Source organism: Rhopilema esculentum, chromosome 21, assembly GCF_057945365.1.
Source record: "Rhopilema esculentum isolate cy_ngs chromosome 21, ASM5794536v1, whole genome shotgun sequence".
Taxonomy (NCBI): domain Eukaryota; kingdom Metazoa; phylum Cnidaria; class Scyphozoa; order Rhizostomeae; family Rhizostomatidae; genus Rhopilema; species Rhopilema esculentum.
This window is the reverse complement of record NC_142835.1, coordinates 10,521,753-10,543,614: the sequence shown is the minus strand read 5'-3', so window position 1 is coordinate 10,543,614 and position 21,862 is coordinate 10,521,753. Positions and strand designations below refer to the sequence as shown.

General features: G+C 35.6%; 1 protein-coding gene across 2 annotated transcripts; it reads right to left on the bottom strand.

Moving 5' to 3' along the window:
• Nucleotides 1-1,870: 1,870 nt before the first annotated feature.
• On the bottom strand, nt 1,871-21,303 carry LOC135684444 (uncharacterized). 2 transcript variants are annotated; one of them, XM_065200017.2, is made up of 7 exons: nt 20,214-21,303; nt 16,268-16,365; nt 11,749-11,937; nt 8,120-8,224; nt 6,426-6,560; nt 5,011-5,122; nt 1,871-3,163 (listed from the first exon to the last, which is right to left on the bottom strand). In XM_065200017.2, the coding sequence occupies exons 1-6, from the start codon at nt 21,049-21,051 to the stop codon at nt 5,015-5,017; spliced, it is 1,473 nt and encodes a 490-aa protein (XP_065056089.2). In that variant the 5' UTR covers nt 21,052-21,303; the 3' UTR covers nt 1,871-3,163; nt 5,011-5,014. The 2 variants fall into 2 exon arrangements, with proteins under 2 accessions (XP_065056089.2, XP_088970936.1); XM_089114810.1 differs by having other exon boundaries at nt 1,871-5,122; nt 20,214-21,293.
• Nucleotides 21,304-21,862: the final 559 nt, after the last annotated feature.

The following is a 21,862-nucleotide window of genomic DNA, read 5'->3' as shown; positions in this document are numbered from 1 at the left end:
TCAATGTGAATTGTATTTCTGTTCACCTTTTCCTTCAAAAACAGCGAGGTCTGATAACATTTCAGTTGGTCACAGCCTGTCATTTGCAAAACACAAATTATAGGTGTCTTTAATAAAGAAGCAAAATATAAACTTTTATTGTTATTTTGTTGTTTTAATGGTGTATCATATAACGCCGCAAATTACACAAACATTGTATAAAATTCTATAACAGATAACATTTTAACTAAAATAGTTATTTACCAAATATAGCTTGGAATATCTGTTTTTGTAGGCTTATGAAGAATCTCGTCATGTCATCTTACATCATATTATGCGATGAAGTGAAATGTGTTTACGCCTATCTTGACATGCAATTTCAATCAACGCAGCTCTGAATCTACCGTCCAAGACACTCAGTTAAGCAATACGCAGAAACTTCGACATCAATTTTTAATTCATCTTTTGGGTTAGGCCATCCACTTTACAAAAACACACGGTTGCGTGAAAACGAGGCAAATGGATTACGTAATCCCCTAAAAAAGTTTCTTATTGGGAGGGGTTTAAAGCAACTTGAATTCACCATCTAATAATATAAAAGATATTATTATTCTTACAATCCAACAAAGACCTCTTTCTTTTTTAAAAGTGCTTAATCGTAAGTGCAAAAAACAGTTATTGAAAGGTATAAACTTGACAATGATGTTGCAAACTCCATATCCATTGCTCAATGGAAGAAAATCATTCATAGTACCCAAGCCCAGTGAGAGATTTTGCATATAACATCCATGAAACTTAGCTAACATATTTTGTTTATATTTTGCATAACACACATTGATTACTTTCAGGAGTTTGTAAACAATATTTTGGTGGTACAAAACTTAAAAATGGCTTTGAAAAACGCAAACATTTTGAGTCGTAGTAAGCTATTCGTCTGAAACTCTTCAGAGTATAAAAAACAAAATCGTCGTTCCATCTAGCAGTTTTGGAATTTTTCCGCATAAAAATGAAAAAAAAAACTGTTTTTGTGTAGACAGGAGTAGTTTGTTTTTACCTTCGGGCTCCATTGGTAACATTTTTAATAGGCAAGCGGCACTGATTGGGCAACCTTAACAGACATATGCTCACGTTTTTGATTGGCCTATTTTGATCCGTAGAGTTTTCAATCTATGTTCTGACGTTTTATACTCTGAAGAGTGTCAGACGAAAAGCTTTCGTATGACTCAAAAAGTTTGATTTTTCAGAGCAAATTTCAGGATTCTTACCTTTGCATTCATTCTCTGCAGACATTCAAGGATGTAAGCATCTATACTAACAATTTTTTCTGATGGCACGGACTCCATGTCACGTCTGAATGAAGCGAATTCTTTTATTTTCAAGACCATCGCTTTGCTCATAGATTTAATTTTATTTTAAAGCCGAAACTATCAATGAAAGCAAAAATAATTTGAAAAATCCTTGTCTCAAAAGGAGAATGTTTGCGATTTGCTGAGGGCCTCTACATATCTTGATAAGAATGTTTGCTGCATATCTTAAAGTTGTTTTGAGCTGTCATCTTGTCCTTTGCAGCAAAACTTGTGTTAAATACTCATTGCTAACAATGGGCCTTTGCGAGCGTGGCGACAATCCAAACAATGCATTATGGGGTACTGTCTAAAATGCATTATGGGATGCTTGCGTAGCGCAATGGCTCATTGTTAGCAATGACTCTTTAAATGAAAATATCATAACGAGAGTCAAATAGAATCAGACAACATCATATTGTAAAGTTTAAATGATATCTGGATGCAAGGGAAAGACATAACTTCGATATAACTGATGAAGTATATTACCGTTCGTCTTCTTAACAGAAAATGTTGTACAAGCAGGAGATAATGACAGAAACAACACATTATTTTGAATTTGATGCAGACTGCTGCATCTCTTAGCTATCACATCTTGGTAACGACATTAAAATAAATGTACACAATTTTCAGGTTTAGAAATTACGCTCATTAATCGAAAATAGAAAAGATGCTCATTTATAAAAATGATATGAGAACACTGAAAATGAAAAAAACTGCGAAACACTGAAAAATAATTAAGAAAAATGCCATAAGAAGCATGATAAAAGGGTTTTTAAGCTCCGGTAGCAGAACGATTCCTAGATATGGATGCAGAAACATCCAAGAGCGACAGAAATCTACACTAAAAACGTAAAAATAGAAAATAAACATAAACAAAATGATCCAATGGTTTCCCCCTTGAAAACACGATACAGCCCCCCTTGCCCGCGATAAAAAATTGACAAGTAATCGAAGAAGACCCTGCTTCATTACTTTTACGCGAGAAATACTTTGGGCAACGAAGATTATCCTCTAAAATTCCCCTTCTCCCACCCCCTTCCCTCTCCATTACACCAATTCAAGGGACATGGGTACGGATGCGGATAAAAAATAGCTTGTCATCTTCACTAGCTTTGATCTCTAGATGCTTCGCCATAAACAACGAACTAGGCTGGCATGAAATTTGTCGTAAATTTAAGTCTAGCCTGATAATCATTAAAGAAAGTAAAAATTGTGAAAGTGGAAACTATCAAACAGCTACAATAACTATCCAAGGTATTTTCAAATTACTACGATGTAGCAAATATGTGACTTTTAAAAGCACCTTAAGAAGTCTAAAACGGAACAATGCTACTAAAATTGCAGAACTAAAAAGCTATCTTGATTAGAAATCTCAGGCTTAAACCTGTTAGAGCGCTTAAAAGGTCTGATGAACCAACAGAGCCACGAAAAACACAATATACAAGGCAAGATCGTCAATCAATTTCATCTACAAACTGAAAGGCAATAGGGGAAGCTAACTACACTAAGAGCCTGCTACATCCATTCCAAAGCTAGTTCTAGTCTGCATTCCGTTAAAGGCAATCTGTCACGACGTTGATTGATTATAAGAACAAAGGGATTTTTTATTGTTTCTAGTCCTACTTTAATTTATCGCATTGTAAAAATTATGGCGGAGCGCTGGAATCGTGTTTAGGCTATTGTTCCAGCTATTGTTCTCGTTAACCAATCCACAACGAGACAGATTGCGTTTAACAGTGGACCTGGTGGGTTCGATGCCATTTTGCAGTCTGTACTCCTTGAATCATTTTCAAGGTTGGACTGTATGTATGATTTTAAGTAGGTTCATGGTTCAGGTCCTAGAAAATAAGATCTGGTCAAGAGCAGATATGCAGATACACAAAAATTTGGATGCATATCTGTGTAAAGGGGTCTTGAACTGTGCATTTTTCTCAAACATAAAATAGGTCCAGAGAAGTTAAAAGTCATCAAATGGTTTACGATTCCCACGGCCCCTTCACTGCAAAGTCGATGTCTTTAAGAAGTAGGTGCAATACCGATTTCACGTCAGTTAAGTAAAGGGATTGTCATCTTTCTAGATGAAAATGTCAAATCGCATTTTGTAGAACTTGAAATTTCATTCAGGTCAATAGTTTATTCGAATACTTTACTTTCTAGTTACTTTCTAATTCCAATAAATAACTACCTACACGATTGCTATATTCGAGACTTAAAATATATATCTGTAATAATAATATCAATTGTGAATGATCTGTTGAACAACTCTGATAAAAATTCTATCGAACCAAGAGGTGCCTTCATGCGTTTAGCCTGTTAACGAGTAATCTAGGCCCTCTAACTAATCGATTCCAAACCTTAAACTTTCTATTGCAGCTTTCCAAAATTACCAGCCACGCTATGATGTAACGCAATGATTACATTAAGTACCAAAAATTCCGTTGCCAAAAAAACTCGATAGATTAATTTTGGGTGGAAAAAATCGTTCAAATTTATGAAAATTCGATGTAAATTTTGGTGAGAATTTGAAAAATTAAGGTGGAAAGAAAAATTTCGATGGATAAAGTCGGTGGATCGGTGGATGAAACATTTTCAGGAAGCATAGTTGCTGTGAGCTATTTCTAACTCTATCCTAAACATAAACTCTAATTTAGAGGACGACCTTTTTACTTAAACTCTTATAGCTAATGGAGGAAAATTAATTCGAAGCGTTTACGGTTCACAATATTCGCAATCGTCGATCACAACGCAAGGGTTGGAAATTCTGATCGATCTTGAGTTAAAAATTGAGGCGTCTAAATTGAAACCGCTTGAACGTTAGAAAGAAATAATTGAGAAAAATCATAAAGGCCCAGTAGATGCAGCAGTTCAGCCCATAGAGAACTCAAATTTCTTGGATATAACGGGCGAAACAGGAGAGCGTGAAGATGAGCTGTATATTCTATTTGTCCCAGAAACTGAAAATTGATCCATATAGGATACAAAGTAATACTTTAACAGCTTCAAGGAAAAATTTTTTTATTATTTTGAAAGTCCATCGGTGTGAAACGAAATTTTTATAGCGTTTGAAAATTTTTGTAAGAAAAAATTTCGGTTTAGAAAAAATTCAGTGGGATTAATTTTTGGTTGCCCTGCTGCACCGAAAATAAATCCCACCGAAATTTTTGGTACTTAATGTACCTGTGAAAGTGATCAGCTCAGAAATCGAACCATAATTAAACAAATGAACGATCCCTAGAAATGATGACTGTCTTTATAGGATGAACAATTCAAAACATGCTATATACAACTACATATACAAGTTCTGTTCTCCCATTGGGTCTTCGATAAGCTGATTCAGTTGAAACAAAGAACAAATAAAAACCCTAATTGATGGATTTCAAATCAATCAAATTGCAACTGATCGGTCAATCACTTTCAAAGATATCACAAATGATTAATCAAGTTAACGTCGGTCAGGCAATGATTACTGACAAGGCATCTTGCACAGCTCTGCGCGAGATCCTTCTATCCTGTGCTACACTGGCTCGATATATAAGCAAGAATACGTCATTAAAGGGTTACTGCTTCACAGATTGCCGAGTTTCAACAGATCAAACACAATTGTATATAATCAACCTTTTAGCACGTTTCAACTGTACCATCAAACTACAAATATCACCACAAATTTCGTTAAGTCATCACTCACAATTTCAACTTTTTTGTCCCCATCGAGTCACGTGTATTGTTCGAAAAGCCGCCGAGGTGTATTGTGGGTGGACTGCAGGGGCATTTTTTGGTCTTCGTATGATTTTCATTTGCTGTTGGATAAGATAAAATTAAATTCAGGCAACATCACTTGAACCAGTTGGGTATTCAGAAGGGAAAGTGAAAGTGCAAGAAAGAAAAGGAGCCAATATTTCTTTTAAAGAATAAGGTTATTGCCGAATTCTTATTGGGACTTATCTTTGAAGGACACGCTGCTACAATACTTCCAAGGAAAATGACTTTTTTCACTTTGAAGAGAGTGAAAAATAATTCTTCACCACAATCAAGAAAGGTCGGGTAACAGGGCTATGTCTGATGGCTACCAATTTTTATCTTCAAAGATAAATTGTTTTTAAGAGAGAAACGACGATTATTTCAAGTACCAGTTATGTCTCATTCTACTCGACATCCCCCTAATTTGATCTCACGTATGTGTTACTATTCTAAGATAATCGCTCACTTTTATGTTATTTTACAATGGTTAATTTGAAGTACGAATATCCACAGTAGGGCCCCAACTACATTCTGTGCCCAAGGCCCCAAAATTCTAAACGTGGCCCTGCCCCTAACGAGGAAGAAAATCTGGAAATAATGAAAACATTTAAAATTGAATGCATCGATAAATGATGTATTTCAGTTCTTAATAGCCTACATTCAGTTAAAGCTTTCTGTAAAAAGCGACAATTTTTAGTGCATAAAAGACATTGCCGGGAAATTCAATCTGGTTACTTCTTTTTACGACGATGAAGTTAGGGAAAGGCCAAGGAGTCAATATCAAAGCCCTAACAAGGGAAAGAGATAGGAATTTGGGCAAACGAGGGAGAGAGGAATTGTCAAGCCTGTTTATTTTAGTTGTGAATAAAGGCACGTTGCAATACAAGAATCTGGGAAGCAGGAATAAGATAGAGCGTTGGAAAGTTTGCAAGTCCTGGGGAAGAAGTTGGGTTGTGAGACAGAGTTCGTCAATTTGGCAAAGACATTTGGACTGGTGCAAGCAAATTTTGCTAGCTGCCAACACCAATTTCATGATCAATGTGATCACCAGGAAAGTATATAATATCACTAAAGAAAAAATCACTAAAGAGAGAAATCACTATAAAGAGAAATCACTAAGAAGCATAAAGTAATTCGGCTTCTTTTTGGATTCCTATAAGCAAGCTACATACAATTAAACAAGAACAACAATAGGTTGTGATACTAGGTGTTGAAATATTTTACTGGATCGACTTGATAAGAAGTTCATAAAAATATCGACCATTCAGAAGGCGATAAAATGAGTGAATACGTCTTGAGAATACAATAATTCAGTTTGATTTGCATTTAGCGTTGCTGAGAAATTATAGATAAAAATCTTACTGGTCTCCATCGCACGTCCTCTTGCACCGACTTTTCTTTAGTTTTTATTGATGGATCAAACTCAGTTGAAGTTCTTTGGTCTATTGCATTTTTGTAACCGTTGCATTTTGAATCATCCTGCTCTGCTTGAGTATTCTACATAAATACAATATAATTCGATATGTAGATAAATATGCAATAGCTTTAAAAACAACGCATTGCTGACTCGCTATTCTGTTCTTATCAAAACTTTGCTCCAAAATTTACCTAAACTTGGTAAAAAGGAACTCGTAGTTTTCATATACACATTTTTTTCTAAAAGTCAGAACTTTATAAGAAAGATAGTATATAGAAAAACGTAATGAATTTCTAGCACTGGATTGGAGACAAAGTAATATTTAAAGTTTAATCTTTAAATCTTTACTTCAACCAGAATTAGTAAAGTAAAGCACACGAGTATATGAAAGCTTTTGTAAAATCTAGTACCATAGAAAGCACCTTTGTGATATCGCAGTTACATTTGATATTCTGATTTAAAAGAAGAAGTTTCGTTATGTTGATTATTTACATTAACAAACAGTGCAAACAATTTTATTCGCCAAATTATATCGCCAAACTTTATTCAATAATTTATCTTTACTTGTCTCCAGACATCATTGAAACCTATATTTTTAAGTTCTTAGTTTACATCTACTTAATTTCGAGTAATCAAATTTGGCTGTCAATTAGAGAATGATCAGAATTGGACTTTGGCCAAACTTCCAGAAAAAATTTGCTGTGTATCAGCCACAGTAAAGCTTCATAGCGAATACAAGGAGATAATTTCGCAGGCTGGTCACTCTACTTATAAAGACAAGGCTGCATAAACTAGATTATACATATCGAATTATAAACGGCTGTAATTTTATTCTTACAGGCGAGCCAACATTTAAAGAGGGCATCATTCTTTTAAGCAAATTTATCCTTCAAAGATTGGCAGACTCTTCTTTTTCGAAGGACCTGAGCTGAAATTCGATACAACAAAAGCCTTTGAATAGTCAGCACAGCAATGGGCACAGCTGTTGGGACATGCTGCTAAATATATTCCAGTAACCATCAGTTTATGTGACAACTTGCAAATCCTTCTTACAATTCTAAGCTGAAGCTCAAGTATTTGGATAGCTGATATATCGATAAAAAGGAGTCCGCAACGCATGTGTTATCTTTACCCATAAAAACAACCAAACTTACCACTAGGAGTATCAGGAATACACCCAGTGACCCCAGGTTAAGAAAGGAAAACTCAAGAGATAGACAGATATGTTTCTCATTTAGAGCTTCTAGGTCTCGAAATAGTCTCTCGGCTGAATGACTTAAGACATCTTCCCTGTACAGCTTCAAACAATATCTTTGTTAATTGTTAAAATATGTTTACCATTTTTTTTATCATAGATCTTTATTCTAGATACATAATTTAGATTATAGAAGGGTTTTATAAAAGTATGTTTATATTGAGTTCTAATTAGGTTAATTCATTTTTCTATAATATAATAGTTTTTGCATGCTTTGTAGTATAGGGCCCTTGAAAAGCAGCACTGCCTAACGCCCAACTTAAACATATGAAATGAAACTTATAGCTACTGTGGAACCAACGTCAGGCATTTGAATGAGAATCCCCTTATGCAACATACAGGAACATATAAATGTCGTTTTAGGCAGTATTGAAAAAAACATACCACTTGATTTACTGGCGGAGGGCTTAATCTTCTGTGCGAAACTTGCTCCGTTGTTTTTAAGTTGTGTATTTCATCTTTCAATGACTTATTCTTCTCAAGCAACGACTGTGGGATAAATGGTTGTGTCAATGTGCTAATAGAAAAGCGTTAGAACTTTCAACACAAGGTAAAACGATTTTTCAGAAATAAAATACACAAATCAAATTAGGTGAATCAATAGCTTCCTTCACCCAGATACATATACTCGCATTTTTTGCATATTTTCATGAAAGCCCCATACTACACTGACAATGGCCCCGTATGCCGGAACAAAATATTAGTTGATTTAAATTTACTTGCATGTTTTCTTTCTATTACTGAGGCGTTCTGCAAACTTATCAAAGTCATAACAGTTCGCGCGCAAATTGGTTATAAATGCAAATCACATAAAAACTTTACAATGACAGTTTATACCAAAATATTAGTCGTCCACAATCTTATACTACCTCGGTTTTAACGTAGGGACCCGATGTATGTATAAATCGATCCCTTAATTCAGTTGATTAACTTAATTAAATCGATCCCTTAACTTCATATGGCATAACAGAATATGGAAAAAGCTTTCAAAATCTACATGTGATCAAGAACTAATTACATAACGAAAAAATATTTTTCCTCGCTATTAAATGTAAAATCAAATCAAGACAAAACTGAGAATAATTTTCAGGCGGGTCTGTTTATTTAAATTAGAAACTTAAGGCTAAGGGGCCTTAAAAATGGGCATACACGCTACATGACAACCAGACACCCTTTCAGAAAAGACTACTTCCGACTCTGCAATAACATTCTACGAGATGAGCTTCTCAATTACAGCTGAATATCACATGAAAACGTTACAATCACAGTACAGACCAAAATATTAGTCGTCCATAATCTTATACTATCTCTGTTTTAACATAAGGGACCCGATGTATAAATCGATCTCTTAATTCAGTTGATTAACTGTATTAAGTCGATCCCTTAACTAAATATGGTATAACATATGGTAATTCAAAGCAACTTATATGAAGCAATGCTCATCATTTCCCTGCTTGACCAGAAATTAAGTTTTCCATACGTACTGCAGACTCCAATTGTACGCAATAACAAATTTCTTGCAAATTAGCCTAATTTTAATATGAACCCTTCGCATACGAATAATCGTCTAGAGCTCGTTATGTTGTAACCTTCCAGTGATTTCGTTTTGCAGAAAATTCTTCTCCCCTTCTTGTACCCATCTCCCCCCCCCCCCCCCCATCTTGCCCCCATCTTCCCCTTTGAATGATTTTGCTTCATTCAAAATGAGAGCTTGTCATTGGCAAAAACTGAACAACAGCAGAACGTTTCTTTGATAATCGCAAATTACAGTCTCTGTTTCACACTACTTGCGATCGTGTTCGAGAGACTAAAAATTCTTGTAAACTGATCAGGGCTAGCTGGCGCTGTTTTGAATCTGAGACAAAATACATTTATCGCTTTGTTTGCCCCTGAAAACAATATATATCTTAAAAGCGTATTATTCAAAGAAATTCGACTCTTGATAACCTAAAATGAGTCTGTGTTTCGGCGAATCGGTGAATTCAATATTCACAGACCTTGACTTGTGAACACGTTGCGACATAAGAATCCCATGGCTGGAAACTGATCCAACACTCCTAAGTTCAGTATGCAAATATTTTCGATGGCTATTGATGACCCAAATCTATTTAAACACATAATCCAGTCAGACATATTCATCAATTTCTCTCATGATATTTGGATTTACTTTTCCAGGACTGCCAAATACTTCCCCCATTCACTGAAATAAACAAAGACTCCAACCGTCCTAATCTCTGAATCCCATCCTTCATTCACCCTTTTATCGTGGACTGCCGTTGCTCTTATCCTTAATTATTTTTGGATTTAAACAATTACGGCGGATAACTTGAGATGCGGCTCGTGAAGACCTGTCCTAACAAAGTATGTCTTATTCATGACGATGTTTTTGCATGACTAATGTCTGACACGCAGAAAAACAAACGAAAAGCTCCATAATGTACCAAAAAAACTTCTTTTACGCATTCTATTTGACTGGTTGCTCTACCAACTCTTTTTCTCACTTTTAGTAAGAAACCTGCAGCAAGGTTTCCAAGTTTAGACAAAAGCAGGTTAGAGTATAATTTTTTCCCCAAGTTTCTTAACTTCTTAAATTCAAATTTCATAAATTACCATTGCTCATTAAATTATGCTAATAAAATATTTATGAACCAATAGTATTTGTCATGAAAACAACATTCCTAGTTTTAGCTTGAATTATCATAAACAAAAATACTTTAATCAAAACAATAAAATAAGAAATGAAACAGTCTGAAGGACATTGAAAATAAAACGTTGATATAACACAACTAAATTATTCCTTGTAAATTCTAAAGTCTACGTAAATTCTAACTGACCACAAATAAAGTCTATTATAGTAATTTGATGTTCTTGAAGAAACTCATTAAGGTTCTGGAAAGTGATTTCTTACAGAAAAGAGACTTTGTTGCACTTACTCGCTGTTATAGTATTAATCAGACATAGTGCATCTAATGGCTTAATGTAATACCAGAAAATAAAAGAGCTATGTATGACGTCAGTGTGAGCGTAACTAGATTGATCAGACTGTCATAAAACAAGAAGAGATGCAACAAAAAGCTCACTCATTTTAACTAATTGCTTGACAGTGGTAAACTTTAAGGTCATTGAACAAGATGAGCTTAATTTCTAGCTAGCCAAAATAGATACAGTCGGCGCAGCAAAACAGACAGGACATATCGAAGGTAATACCAAAGCCTAACGCACGGAATTATCATTTCCTATAAGACGGAATTATTAATTTCCATAAAATTCCAGTCACATTTGTCTTTAATTAAAAAACAAAACAAACCAAGAAAATGACAGGATCGAGCTAACAACGCCTACGAAAAACGAAACAACCAGACTGTCTGGAAGAGCTGGTCTTGATTCAAATCAAGTACAATCTAACAAAAAGACGATACTACGTATCAAATGACGGTCTGCAAACAGATACAAAGTTCACCTAACCGACTAAAGTGTATTGTTATTTAAAATATTTTTTGGGGTTAAAATCAACCCTTTTCTTTTTAACACTAGAACACCAGTTACGCAATAGTCAGAGATCTGAAAGAGGTTGGGAAATATTGGTTTTAAGGTGCTCAGGAAAGTCAAGAACGAATTGAGATCACTCATCTTTGTCTAAAACAAAAAACCATGGGGTCCGCTTAAAGCAAACCATCTTGCATCCATCAAATATCCCATCATCGCACCCATCATTCTGCAACCCTTATCTCTTAACTCCTCTCCCCATACTCCACTTCACATACTCCTCTCCCCATACTCCACTTCACATACTCCACTTCCCCATTCAACTACTTCATTCTTCACACTCCTTTATTCTTCAACATCTCGACCTCCCACGTCCTCAAACATTCTCTAAAAACTCCCACAAACAAATGTGCTGACATGCCTTCCTCCTCATAATGGCAGTAAAACCTCGTCTCAGTAAGGTGTAAATGCATCGCAAAACGCCCCTCAATTCAATGATTATGCTTAAAATTAAAAGTATACTTTACCAGCTTTATTTTATCCGGGGTTTGTCCTTTTAAAAGTGACTTCAACAAATCAGTTTTCGCTGAGATCCGTGGAGTTGGTTGCTTTGAGCACTTTTGCAAGTTGTCCATGCTAGAAGCTTTTTTCATATCAGAGTACCCCAACGATTTTTTGAATGAATTTGACACAGACTGAACTTCGACAATGTCACCCTAAAGAGGCAAAGTTAAGATAACTATTAATCGCACACAGAAAATCACAATTAACCTCGAACAATTAATCGCAATTAACCCCATACAGAATAATCAATATTCGAAGACACTAATCGCATTGGATTATTGTACAATATTTCGGTTATGGGACAAAGAAATATACAAATCATACTTTTTAAACTAGCACAAAGCGAGGTTATTAGATTATTCTTTGCAATCTCTAATGTTAAATGATACCCGTAAACGTGAGTGGATATCATACGCGCCTAAACCTGAAGGGGACTTTGGCCAAAGGAACTTAGTAAAACTATCATTTTTCACAATTTAGGGGAGAGAGATCACGAGATTCGAAACAAAAGCTAGAAACACAGACTAAAATCAATCTTCAACAGCTGTGCAAGGATAAATCTGGTGAAAATGAAGAAAAATACGCTCGCAATAAGACCACGCTTTCTATTTATAACATCTATTCCCTCTCATGTGAATTATGACTTAAATTAGACATTTTAACCGTTTCTGTTCTTGGTTTATATTCAGTTTCAGATTTATAAAGTAACACAAAATGCGAACAACAAAAACGATAAGCAACAAGAACTGCACATATCTGCTTCTTCTGAATTCAAAGCAGACGTTTCGATTATTTCATATGAAGCCAAGCGCCCACATGCGATATTAGCGTTTAAGCACAAAAATTTCTGTGTTTATAACAAAGTTGCTCATCTACACGGATTAAAAACAAAATCATTTTCGCTTTTCAAAAAAACGACCTGCTAGATTAAAAATGTCTAATTTCAAAAGCCTGAAATAGCGGATTTCTTGCAGTGGGCTTGTTTTGCCGCAGAAGTGTAGAGATCAGGTTGATTCCAATGGAATTCTTACCGCACCTTGTTGAATTTTAGGCCTTATTGTGTAAGAGTATCCGATAAACAATAAGTAAGTTACTGATAACATGACCACATAAACCGAACAAGGAACACAGAATAGTTCTGTGAAGCTAACGGAAGATTCACAAGTTTGACACAGACACTAAAAACTGCATCACATCTACTGGAAATTTCATGACGCATCTAACTAAACTGGAAAAGCTTGGCCACCAGTAACCAAAAGCCATTATGAGGCCCCTGTCTATAAGATCGTCAACATACAATTGACAATCAATGCTTATCACACAAACTTTCTTAGACATTCTTTGGCTTTTTGTAACGTTAAAACCTGCAACAGTTTCAACTTATAGGGAGTTGCTTGAATTTGTGCTTATAAGGTGAACCTGGCTAAAAAAACTATACAGATCGTCAAGCGACCAATGGAATCAGGACGTTCGCAAGTAGATTCAGTTTCTGATAAGTTCCCCTTCAGGAGAATTTGAAAGGAGTAAAATTTCTAAGAACTGAAAGTTGTTTTCCCATCAGAATTAAAATGATTTGGAAAATCTGCAAAAAAACATTGCCAAGTTTCACAAATACATATAACCTAATCCTTTGAGTAAGTACTCTTTTCCCCACTTTAGAAACCAATATTTTGCCTTCCAATCTTTTGGTGATTTGAAAAAGAAACAAAGAAAAAAGTGTTTTTCTATCGATATAACATCATATCACCAGGTACTGAGCAACTTAAAGAAGTAGCTTGCAGTTAAAATCTTGCTCACTCTCTAAAAAACAAGCCCCACTAATTGCTAGCTTTCTCGGTTATTGAAGAGTATTTGGCAGGCATGAGGGCATGGGGACAAACGTCCGTTTCCTAGGCAACTTAAAAACATTAGCTGCAAATCAGTGAGTCCAAGAGCACAGCTGTTCTGTGAAAACACGAACGAGTCGAAAACAAGTCATTGTGCTAATGCAAACTTATTCCACTGTTTCAATGTCACTAAAAACCGACCTGAGCTTTCAAACAAACCAACAAAGCTAAATGCCGAAAACGGCAAGACATTTTGAGAGCCAAGACTGAAAACCGTTGACCTAACGCCCTTTGCTCTTTCGGGTTGCTAAAACCTTTCATGCTGAAAGGCGATTACTAGTCTTCGAAAAGGCTCAATAAAAATGAATTTTGTCGGCGTTTGAATCTTAAAGTGGATAATCAGCCCACAAATGTTCATGTTGAGCAAAGTTTACAATCACTGAAACAAATCAATGGTGGCGAATTCTAGGGATTTATAGAGAAGGAACTCCCTTTCGCATCCAGTTACTGTTTCATACAAACCAAAAAGTAACTTTTAGCGACCTGCACAAAAAGTGCAACAGCGTTTGAAGGCGTATTCAAAGGCTCGAAACAAAGTGATTTAAAACTTTGATACATGGGAATAGCCTAAAATTCTTTCACCACAATGCCACAAAAGATTGTTATGCATTTTAGCCGTCTAGGGGTCTATAAATTAGCTCTGCTATAAGATCCCTTCCCAACCATTTGGTTCTTTTTTTAAATTTTCAATTTCATCTATTTAATGACTTGGTATCATAGATTATGGTAAACCTAGTCCAATTCATGTACTCGTTTCTTTATTTTTTTATTAATCATAACTTAAATTGTAATTCTTGTTGGTTGAAACGAAAGCTCTTATGTCTTAGCAAGATCCAGTCTACTTCTTCCAGAATAACTTTGGTTTTGAAATCCTGAAAGATCCCAGGCACAATTGCAAGTTTGACGTTCCGTGCCTGGCGTTTCCGAAAACAAAAAGGATCCTTTAAAAAACACGGAACAGTATCTTGTCGTGCTACAATGAAGCTTTTTGGAAAATTAGGGCCACATTTTCCCAGTTTCTTTAGGGATTGCCACCAGCTAATGACTTCGTACCAAGTCGTAAAATTTATAAGTCTACACCAACAATGGAATGTCAAAACTACCTGCTTGCAATAGGGACTTGCATCAGCTAGCAACTCTGCGACTCAAATGTTTTCTCTATGCATGTTTTGTTTATGTTGAAAAGTGTACAAAGTTTCGCTGCCTCCTATCTTTACCCTTTTTTATCCTCTGGAAATCACTAAAAATTGTAATCCTGTTGACCAGATTTACTGGCGGAATCAAACCAGATTTCATCTTCTTCTGGATAATCCTATTCAGCTTCCAGTCTTGCAATTTACAAACGATGTCCTTAGGTAAATGGAAAATTAGATCTACTGGAAAATCCTCATGCCTTAACAGTGGCGTTATTCTCCTGGTGACTATGTGACAACTTGTCACAAGAAATTAAAGGAAAATTATATTTTTCTCCTAGGGATTACTGTATAGACTTTCACAAAGGATTCACTAGCGAAAAGTTCCTCAAGCAATCTTTTAAGCTGCAAAATTTGAATAGCTTTGAAAAAGGCACACATTTTGAGTCATGCTAAATCTTTTCATCTGACATCCTTCAATCCACAACTGGGTATACATAATTTCCAGAGCAGAGTTTTCGATCTATGTTCTGACGTTTTATACCCTGAAAAGTGTCAGACGAAAATCTTAAGTATGACTCCAAATGTTTGCTTTTTCAAAGACATCTTAAATTCTGTTTTGTATATTTGTGTCTCCTACTTGTTTCAAGCAACACGATATCAATTGCATATTGGAGAATTTCGATATCACAAATTCCAAAATACTTTATCTCAGAAAATTCTAAACATAAATTGACCTTAGTAACCTTAATAAATGACCTTAATAATTGAAGATAGGGCCAGCAGCAACCTAATACAGCGAAGTTTCGACCGTGAAAAAGTAGATCAACCGTTGGTAATGACACATTTCAAATAGAAAGGCAAAATGATGACATCATAAAAATATATCTTTTCGATATTTAAATTTGACCAGGTAAGAAGAAAGAATACATTGAAATACCACTAAACAGTGAAACATAACATATGGCCTAATGAGGATATTACTTTGCCAACGGACTGCATTTGTTCTTCCAGTTTCGCAGGTTTAAAAACAAAGGCCAAATTCAAGTAATTCAATGGGGGGGGGGGCTGTGATCACGTGACCATATCCCAGGTAATCTGTAACATAATGTGTGAGAAGGAAGAACCGCAGGATAGGCTGTCCACCGGATTCTATGAATCTTGCAATGAGTATGATATAAATACGAGAATAAAATTCAAGAACAAAGCAATTCGGTGACGAGAATCCAGTGTTATAAGGCAAATTTTCAAAATAAATTGAATTAAACGAATACTAATATTTCGCCCTGGTATACAAGGCTTCATCAGAGTAACACATCCGGTTGGCCAACTAAGAAATATTTCTTGTTGTTCTTTCATTTCAAAATTTAAAATTTCAAAAACGCTTTTACGGCCTCACTTTTTTCCCACTATGGGTCACTGTGAAAGTTTTGCTAAACTGGAAAAAAGCGGCATGTACTTACGTCCGAGCTATACCCGCATCTTGCGCATGGACCAGATCTCAATTTGAGCTTGCCAACTGCACGTACCTGCTTTTTCAAGTGCGATATTTCTGTAACAGCTGCAAGATAAGATAAATTGCGCTAAAAATATCTAAATATCTTGAAATCGAAATGAAACAGCTAATTTGAAATAGAAATTAAAGATTATAAACAAAACGTTTAACGACTAACATGAGCAGACCGTACCATCATCGAGCTATACCAAATGTTTTCGGAGATAATCTACAAACATCTTTGATAGGATATCACCATATCCGTTTTTCATAACACGATTTCGAGAGCAGGTGCTTTTAGCTTGGATTGTAAAAGCACTCCTTCAGCTATTTGAAATCAAGTTTGAAATATGGTTCCTTAAATGCAAAATTTGTGGTCACGATTTGCATCAAGAACGACAGAGTGAAGCTCATTTTTAACTTGCGGTATATCCTTCATTCTCCGCCTGCTCTTTTGTTAATACTCGCACCCTCTTTTATATGCCCTCGCTTATTTCAGCTGGGATAAATTGACACCCTCTTTTAAGAGACCCATTTTCTATTCGACACTCTAAAGACTTAAGTTATTTCTCTGGGGGAAATGTCTTATAGATAAATGAAGCTTTATAGAATTTCCCACCACAATTGATCAAATCATAGATCGTATATATCATTAATTTATAATGTATTGAACGCAACGGAATACTTTGCCAAGGACATTGGCAAGCTGCTGCAAAACCAAATAAAAAATTTCGAAACGAAATACGTGATAAACCATTCCACGACCAAGATAAACCTGGTCTCAAAATACAAAGAAGCTGGTTGGCAAAAAGGACTACATAATGATTTCACTATCTTTGACGCAAAGATTATGTACTAAGATGCTTAACATATCGGAATTTGTGTATACTAAGAAAGTTTCCAATGCATTACTATTCTCACTGAGTATCCACATATATCACTCATTTTCAATGCCGTTATCGCTTGCTTGCTTATCTTCAAAAACCTTTAATTTACGTTTCTTGAGACGATATGAAGGAAAAAGCCTAATCGTCTCAAATACTGACAATCGGGTCATATCAATTTGTGGGAAAGATCTTGTTTCCAGAACAAAGAAGCAAAAAATAGGATGCATGAGATGATATTTCTGTCTTATCTTTATTGCTTTATCCATAGCCAGTTCAATCACCGCAAATAACTGTGTCAAAACAGCGTTACGAGATCAAACAATATTCTACATTCACAACAGATCATAAAACAGACTAAATTAGGGGCAATATTATTGGTAGGGCCAATTCAGCGACATTCCATTCGCAAGGAAGCAAACATGCTAATATAGATGGCAGCTAATTTCAATATTTGATAGGCTTTCAAAAGATGTAAGGGTGATAAGAACTGACTTCTTCCTAAGAAATTTAGACATTTGATGACCATTTTTTGAATTTGGATAGTTTTCAACTGTATTTTTGTCATAGAAACTTTAAACGGTAAACTGAGTGGAGTGAACTTTGTCTGAAAGCAGCAAATTAACTTGATAGGATAATGGCTGCTCAAAAACTCTTCTTCAAATAAATTGGAGTAAGATTTTAGTTGATGCAGAGAAAACATGTATCAGGCAGAAGGCAGAAGTATGCCTTGTACTACCATCTTCTGAAACATAAATCATATGGATATTAAGAAAAAATAAACTTTATGAATGTGTATAAGAGAGTTTCTAAGGAACTTGGCACAGAAAAAATATTGGGCTATGGTCTTTAAACTATAAATGTATACAGATTAGGCAAGTCATCAACAGCCAGACTTGAGAGAGAGTGGTGTAAATGATGAGAGGCAAGTAGAAGAAGTGTTATTGTCAGAGATACCATGTCTGATCATCTACATAGTGAGTGTTTCATATGATGATTACGATAATTATTTGGAACAAGAAGTATACTCTAATGATCAGAGATGCTGTAAGAGGTGATTGCTCGTGTATATATTCTATGTAACTGCAGAACAATGATGAACCAGCTTTGGACAAGAAAGCTTTCAATGAAAAAAGCATGCCTCTTTTCCCCTAAGAAAATTGATGCCCATTATAGATGTTTAATGTTTTAACCTATTGACATTACAAAGTAACAGTAGAAATCATGTTTGCCTGATAGAAATATTAGCAAAATGTTAAGTAGAAATCCATGAAATTTGAACACTATTGGGAAGCTAAGAAACTGGCTAATCACAGGAGGGGGGCAGAAATCTTGACAAGGGGGGTTAAAGACCAGATACCACTTCTTCTGACTTTGATATTTGAACAAAAATATTGGTTCTTCTAAATACATTTTCTATCCTAGAAACAAGCCATGTCTTTAACTTTTAACTTTTTTATAACAGTTGCAAACAGGCTGGCTTTTCAAAACGAAGATAAGAAATGGTAAATCATGAGCTATCACTAATAGAGTCGTTCAACAGTATACAGGGTTTCTTAAAAGAGTGCATTAAAAAGGCATAGCTATCCATGTTTAATCAGGGGCCTTAATTTAATGCTGGCCTAAACAACAAACAACATTTTGAAATTAATTTGAAAGAGGTAACTGTTAGGGTCTGTAAGCAACTGTTTATATTCGTAATTTAGCTGAACAAACCACTTTGAATCTTTGTGCTTGTGGGTGACCACATAAAGTCCGCTTTTGTGATCTACTGTCCTGTTGTGCAATGTCCTTGATGCTTGTGAGCATGAAGTAAATGCATGAGGTTTGAAGTTCCCTCTGGCAAACTTACCACAGCTTTTCACGAAAGCTTTCTATTTAACAATAGAACATTTCTACCATACTTCAGTATAAAACCAGACCACTTTTATTTGTAAACACAATTGATAACATTTCTTGTTGTGGTTTAGATAACAAAAAGCTTTAATGTGCTGGGCAACGAAAACAAATCTGTGTATAAATCAATGATTTTATGGGAAAATAAACAGAAAATACTGCCTTTCTGCTTGTGTAGATTAAAACAGTTGCAAAGCAAAACTTTCTCAATTTGAATAAGAGTCTGAAATGAGCCGTCCATAAAAAATTAGGTTCTCCTATATTAATTCAAATGAAAACCTACATTATATAGCAATACTTCTTGCATAATAAATTCAAAAAAAAGTTACTTCCATCAACGAACTTGCAAATATCAACAATCAATGTTTTTAGATAGAGCAAAAATAATGCTTGCAAAACTTTTGATGAAGTAGCACCATTACAGATAATAAAATCAAACAAATTGAAAGCTTTGGTAACACACATCCCTCCTTAACAAAACACCTATTAAACAGGAGGACAGCAAACCAATACCAGCAGGTTAAACATTTTTTATCTTTGTAATTAGGTTGCATATTTATTGTAACTTTTGGGAAACGTTTTTGGAACATCAAGCTCCTTTGGATAAATGGAGAGGTCCTGGGTTTTAATTGTCTGGCCACAAAGACTCTGTTATGCCCAATCCCTTGCTAACTCCCTGCAGACATGAAGAAAATTGAAATTTGATCAGTCTGATTTTAGCAGAATAGACAATGCTCAGACGTGATATAATAAGAACAAACTGGCTGCCCCCAACGAAATGGTACATGCCAGCAGAGTAAAATCCAGGTCTATGCCAATGGATTCTAAGTTATGCAAACTAAGAAAGAGAATGGATTATAAATTACTTTTAGCAAAAGCAAAGTCAAGTGGTGTGGCAGCCCTGGTGATGCTGCAAAAGAATGTAGGTCAGTGTAAAATCACCAGTATAAACTACAAAATCGAATCGGAGAACAGCATCATTCAAGTTCTGACTTGAAGACGCTCACTTGCTGCATAAATACAAACATGTTGCCGGTTTTACGTGAAAAAAAATGATTTTTTATCTTCTAAAACCTGTATCCAAAACACTAAACTACGAGTTATTCAAAAGCTAAAGAGGCAATCTTTACTCACCGTTTAACAATTCTCTTTCCAGTTGATTAACAACGACATCAAACGCGTCATTGAATTTGCTAAGCTTTTCCTCAAGCTCCAAATTATACATTCGAAGATTTTTGCATTCTTCTAAAAGATTATAATCGAGCTTATCAGTCTGTGTTTCTGTTTCTTTCTGGGTTTTCTTTTTTGTAATTTTACTTATCCCACCAGGTAGCAGTTTATTCTCGGTTCTCTGATTAGTTTTGTCTGAAGGAATTTCCTCGACAGTATCATTTTCCAGGTCGATCCGCGGTTGTCTGCATACAGTTGGGTCAGCTGGGAATGCATTAGAATCTCCTAAGCAAGAGCAGATTTTATTAGGGAGCGGAACATGTTCCGTGACATCATTGTCAGTTTGTGAAGCAACCGAAGAGAATCGGTGTAATTGTTCGTTTAATTGTTTAAAATCCAAGTCGGTAGTATCATTTAGTTGAAAACCAGGAACAGGGTTGGAAGCTCTAGAAAGGTTCTCCATGATTCGTTCAACTTTGTCGACAGATTCATTTTCATGGACGGTTCTCCCTTTGTCGTTCAAAACAAGCACCATTTTCGGAGATTTCTGTACCTTAGCTCGATGTATCCTTTCCTGGTTTTCCCCACAATGACTCTCTCGAGAACTATACCCTGAGCTTGTTTCATCTACATCATCAATCCTTCCCTTTTCATCGATTTTGCCACTGTTATCAATCATAAAGTTCTTTCCACTGGTCGACACAGCCATTATTGTTGTCTTTCCTTCACCAACATCAAATTTCTGTATATAATTTGAGCCATTGTCACTGCTGACCCCACTGTCTCGTAACCTTAGGCCCATTGTCTCGTTTCCCAACAGACGGGCTCTAGCAAATGGACAGTTTGCCAGCTGTAGTTTTACACCTTTCTGAGTTATGATCTCGCATCACCATCTCAAAGCCTGACCATGGTTACTTGTGGGGACTCGCCACGTCCGAACGTTTGTGTTTAATGATCTCCATTATCCGCCTACATTTCAATCACTCTTGTTCTCGAACACAAACAACATGTGACAATTCGAGAGTTACTACTGCTCCTTCGCATCGATGCCCCAAATTTAACTTGCTCTCATTGTGTCTCCTAACGACACCAGCGGTCAGCACCGCCAACAACTTGATACAGTCCTTAATTTCTCTATACAATAACAATTAGCATAGACGGTAAAGTACTATATCTTGATTGCTATTCGTCGTACCTGTTCTTTTTAACCTGTTCTCTTGTTTGCAATCACCTTTAATCCAAAGTGAATTAAACGCCCATCCTTTTGGACAACGCTGTATAATATTTTACTATGAAAAAGGTTAAGTAAATTAGAAAGCCAGCATACATTAAACATTATCACATATTTACTTATATTTCCATAAACGCTGGAATTTCCGTTAACGTTTCACGCCCCCGCATTTAAAATCGTTTTATTTTTAAACCTCTCTTTCGAGGATAATAAGTTCATAATGGCCCTAGGCGAAGAAAGGATGCACCGTTTTCCATAAATCAGGTTTGATTGACCTAAAAGCCAAAATCCTTTGATCATATACTTTCACCACGAATGTAGCAATTCAAATTAGTATTCTATAAAACCCAATCCTGCAATGGGGGATGCAGCTCATATTAGT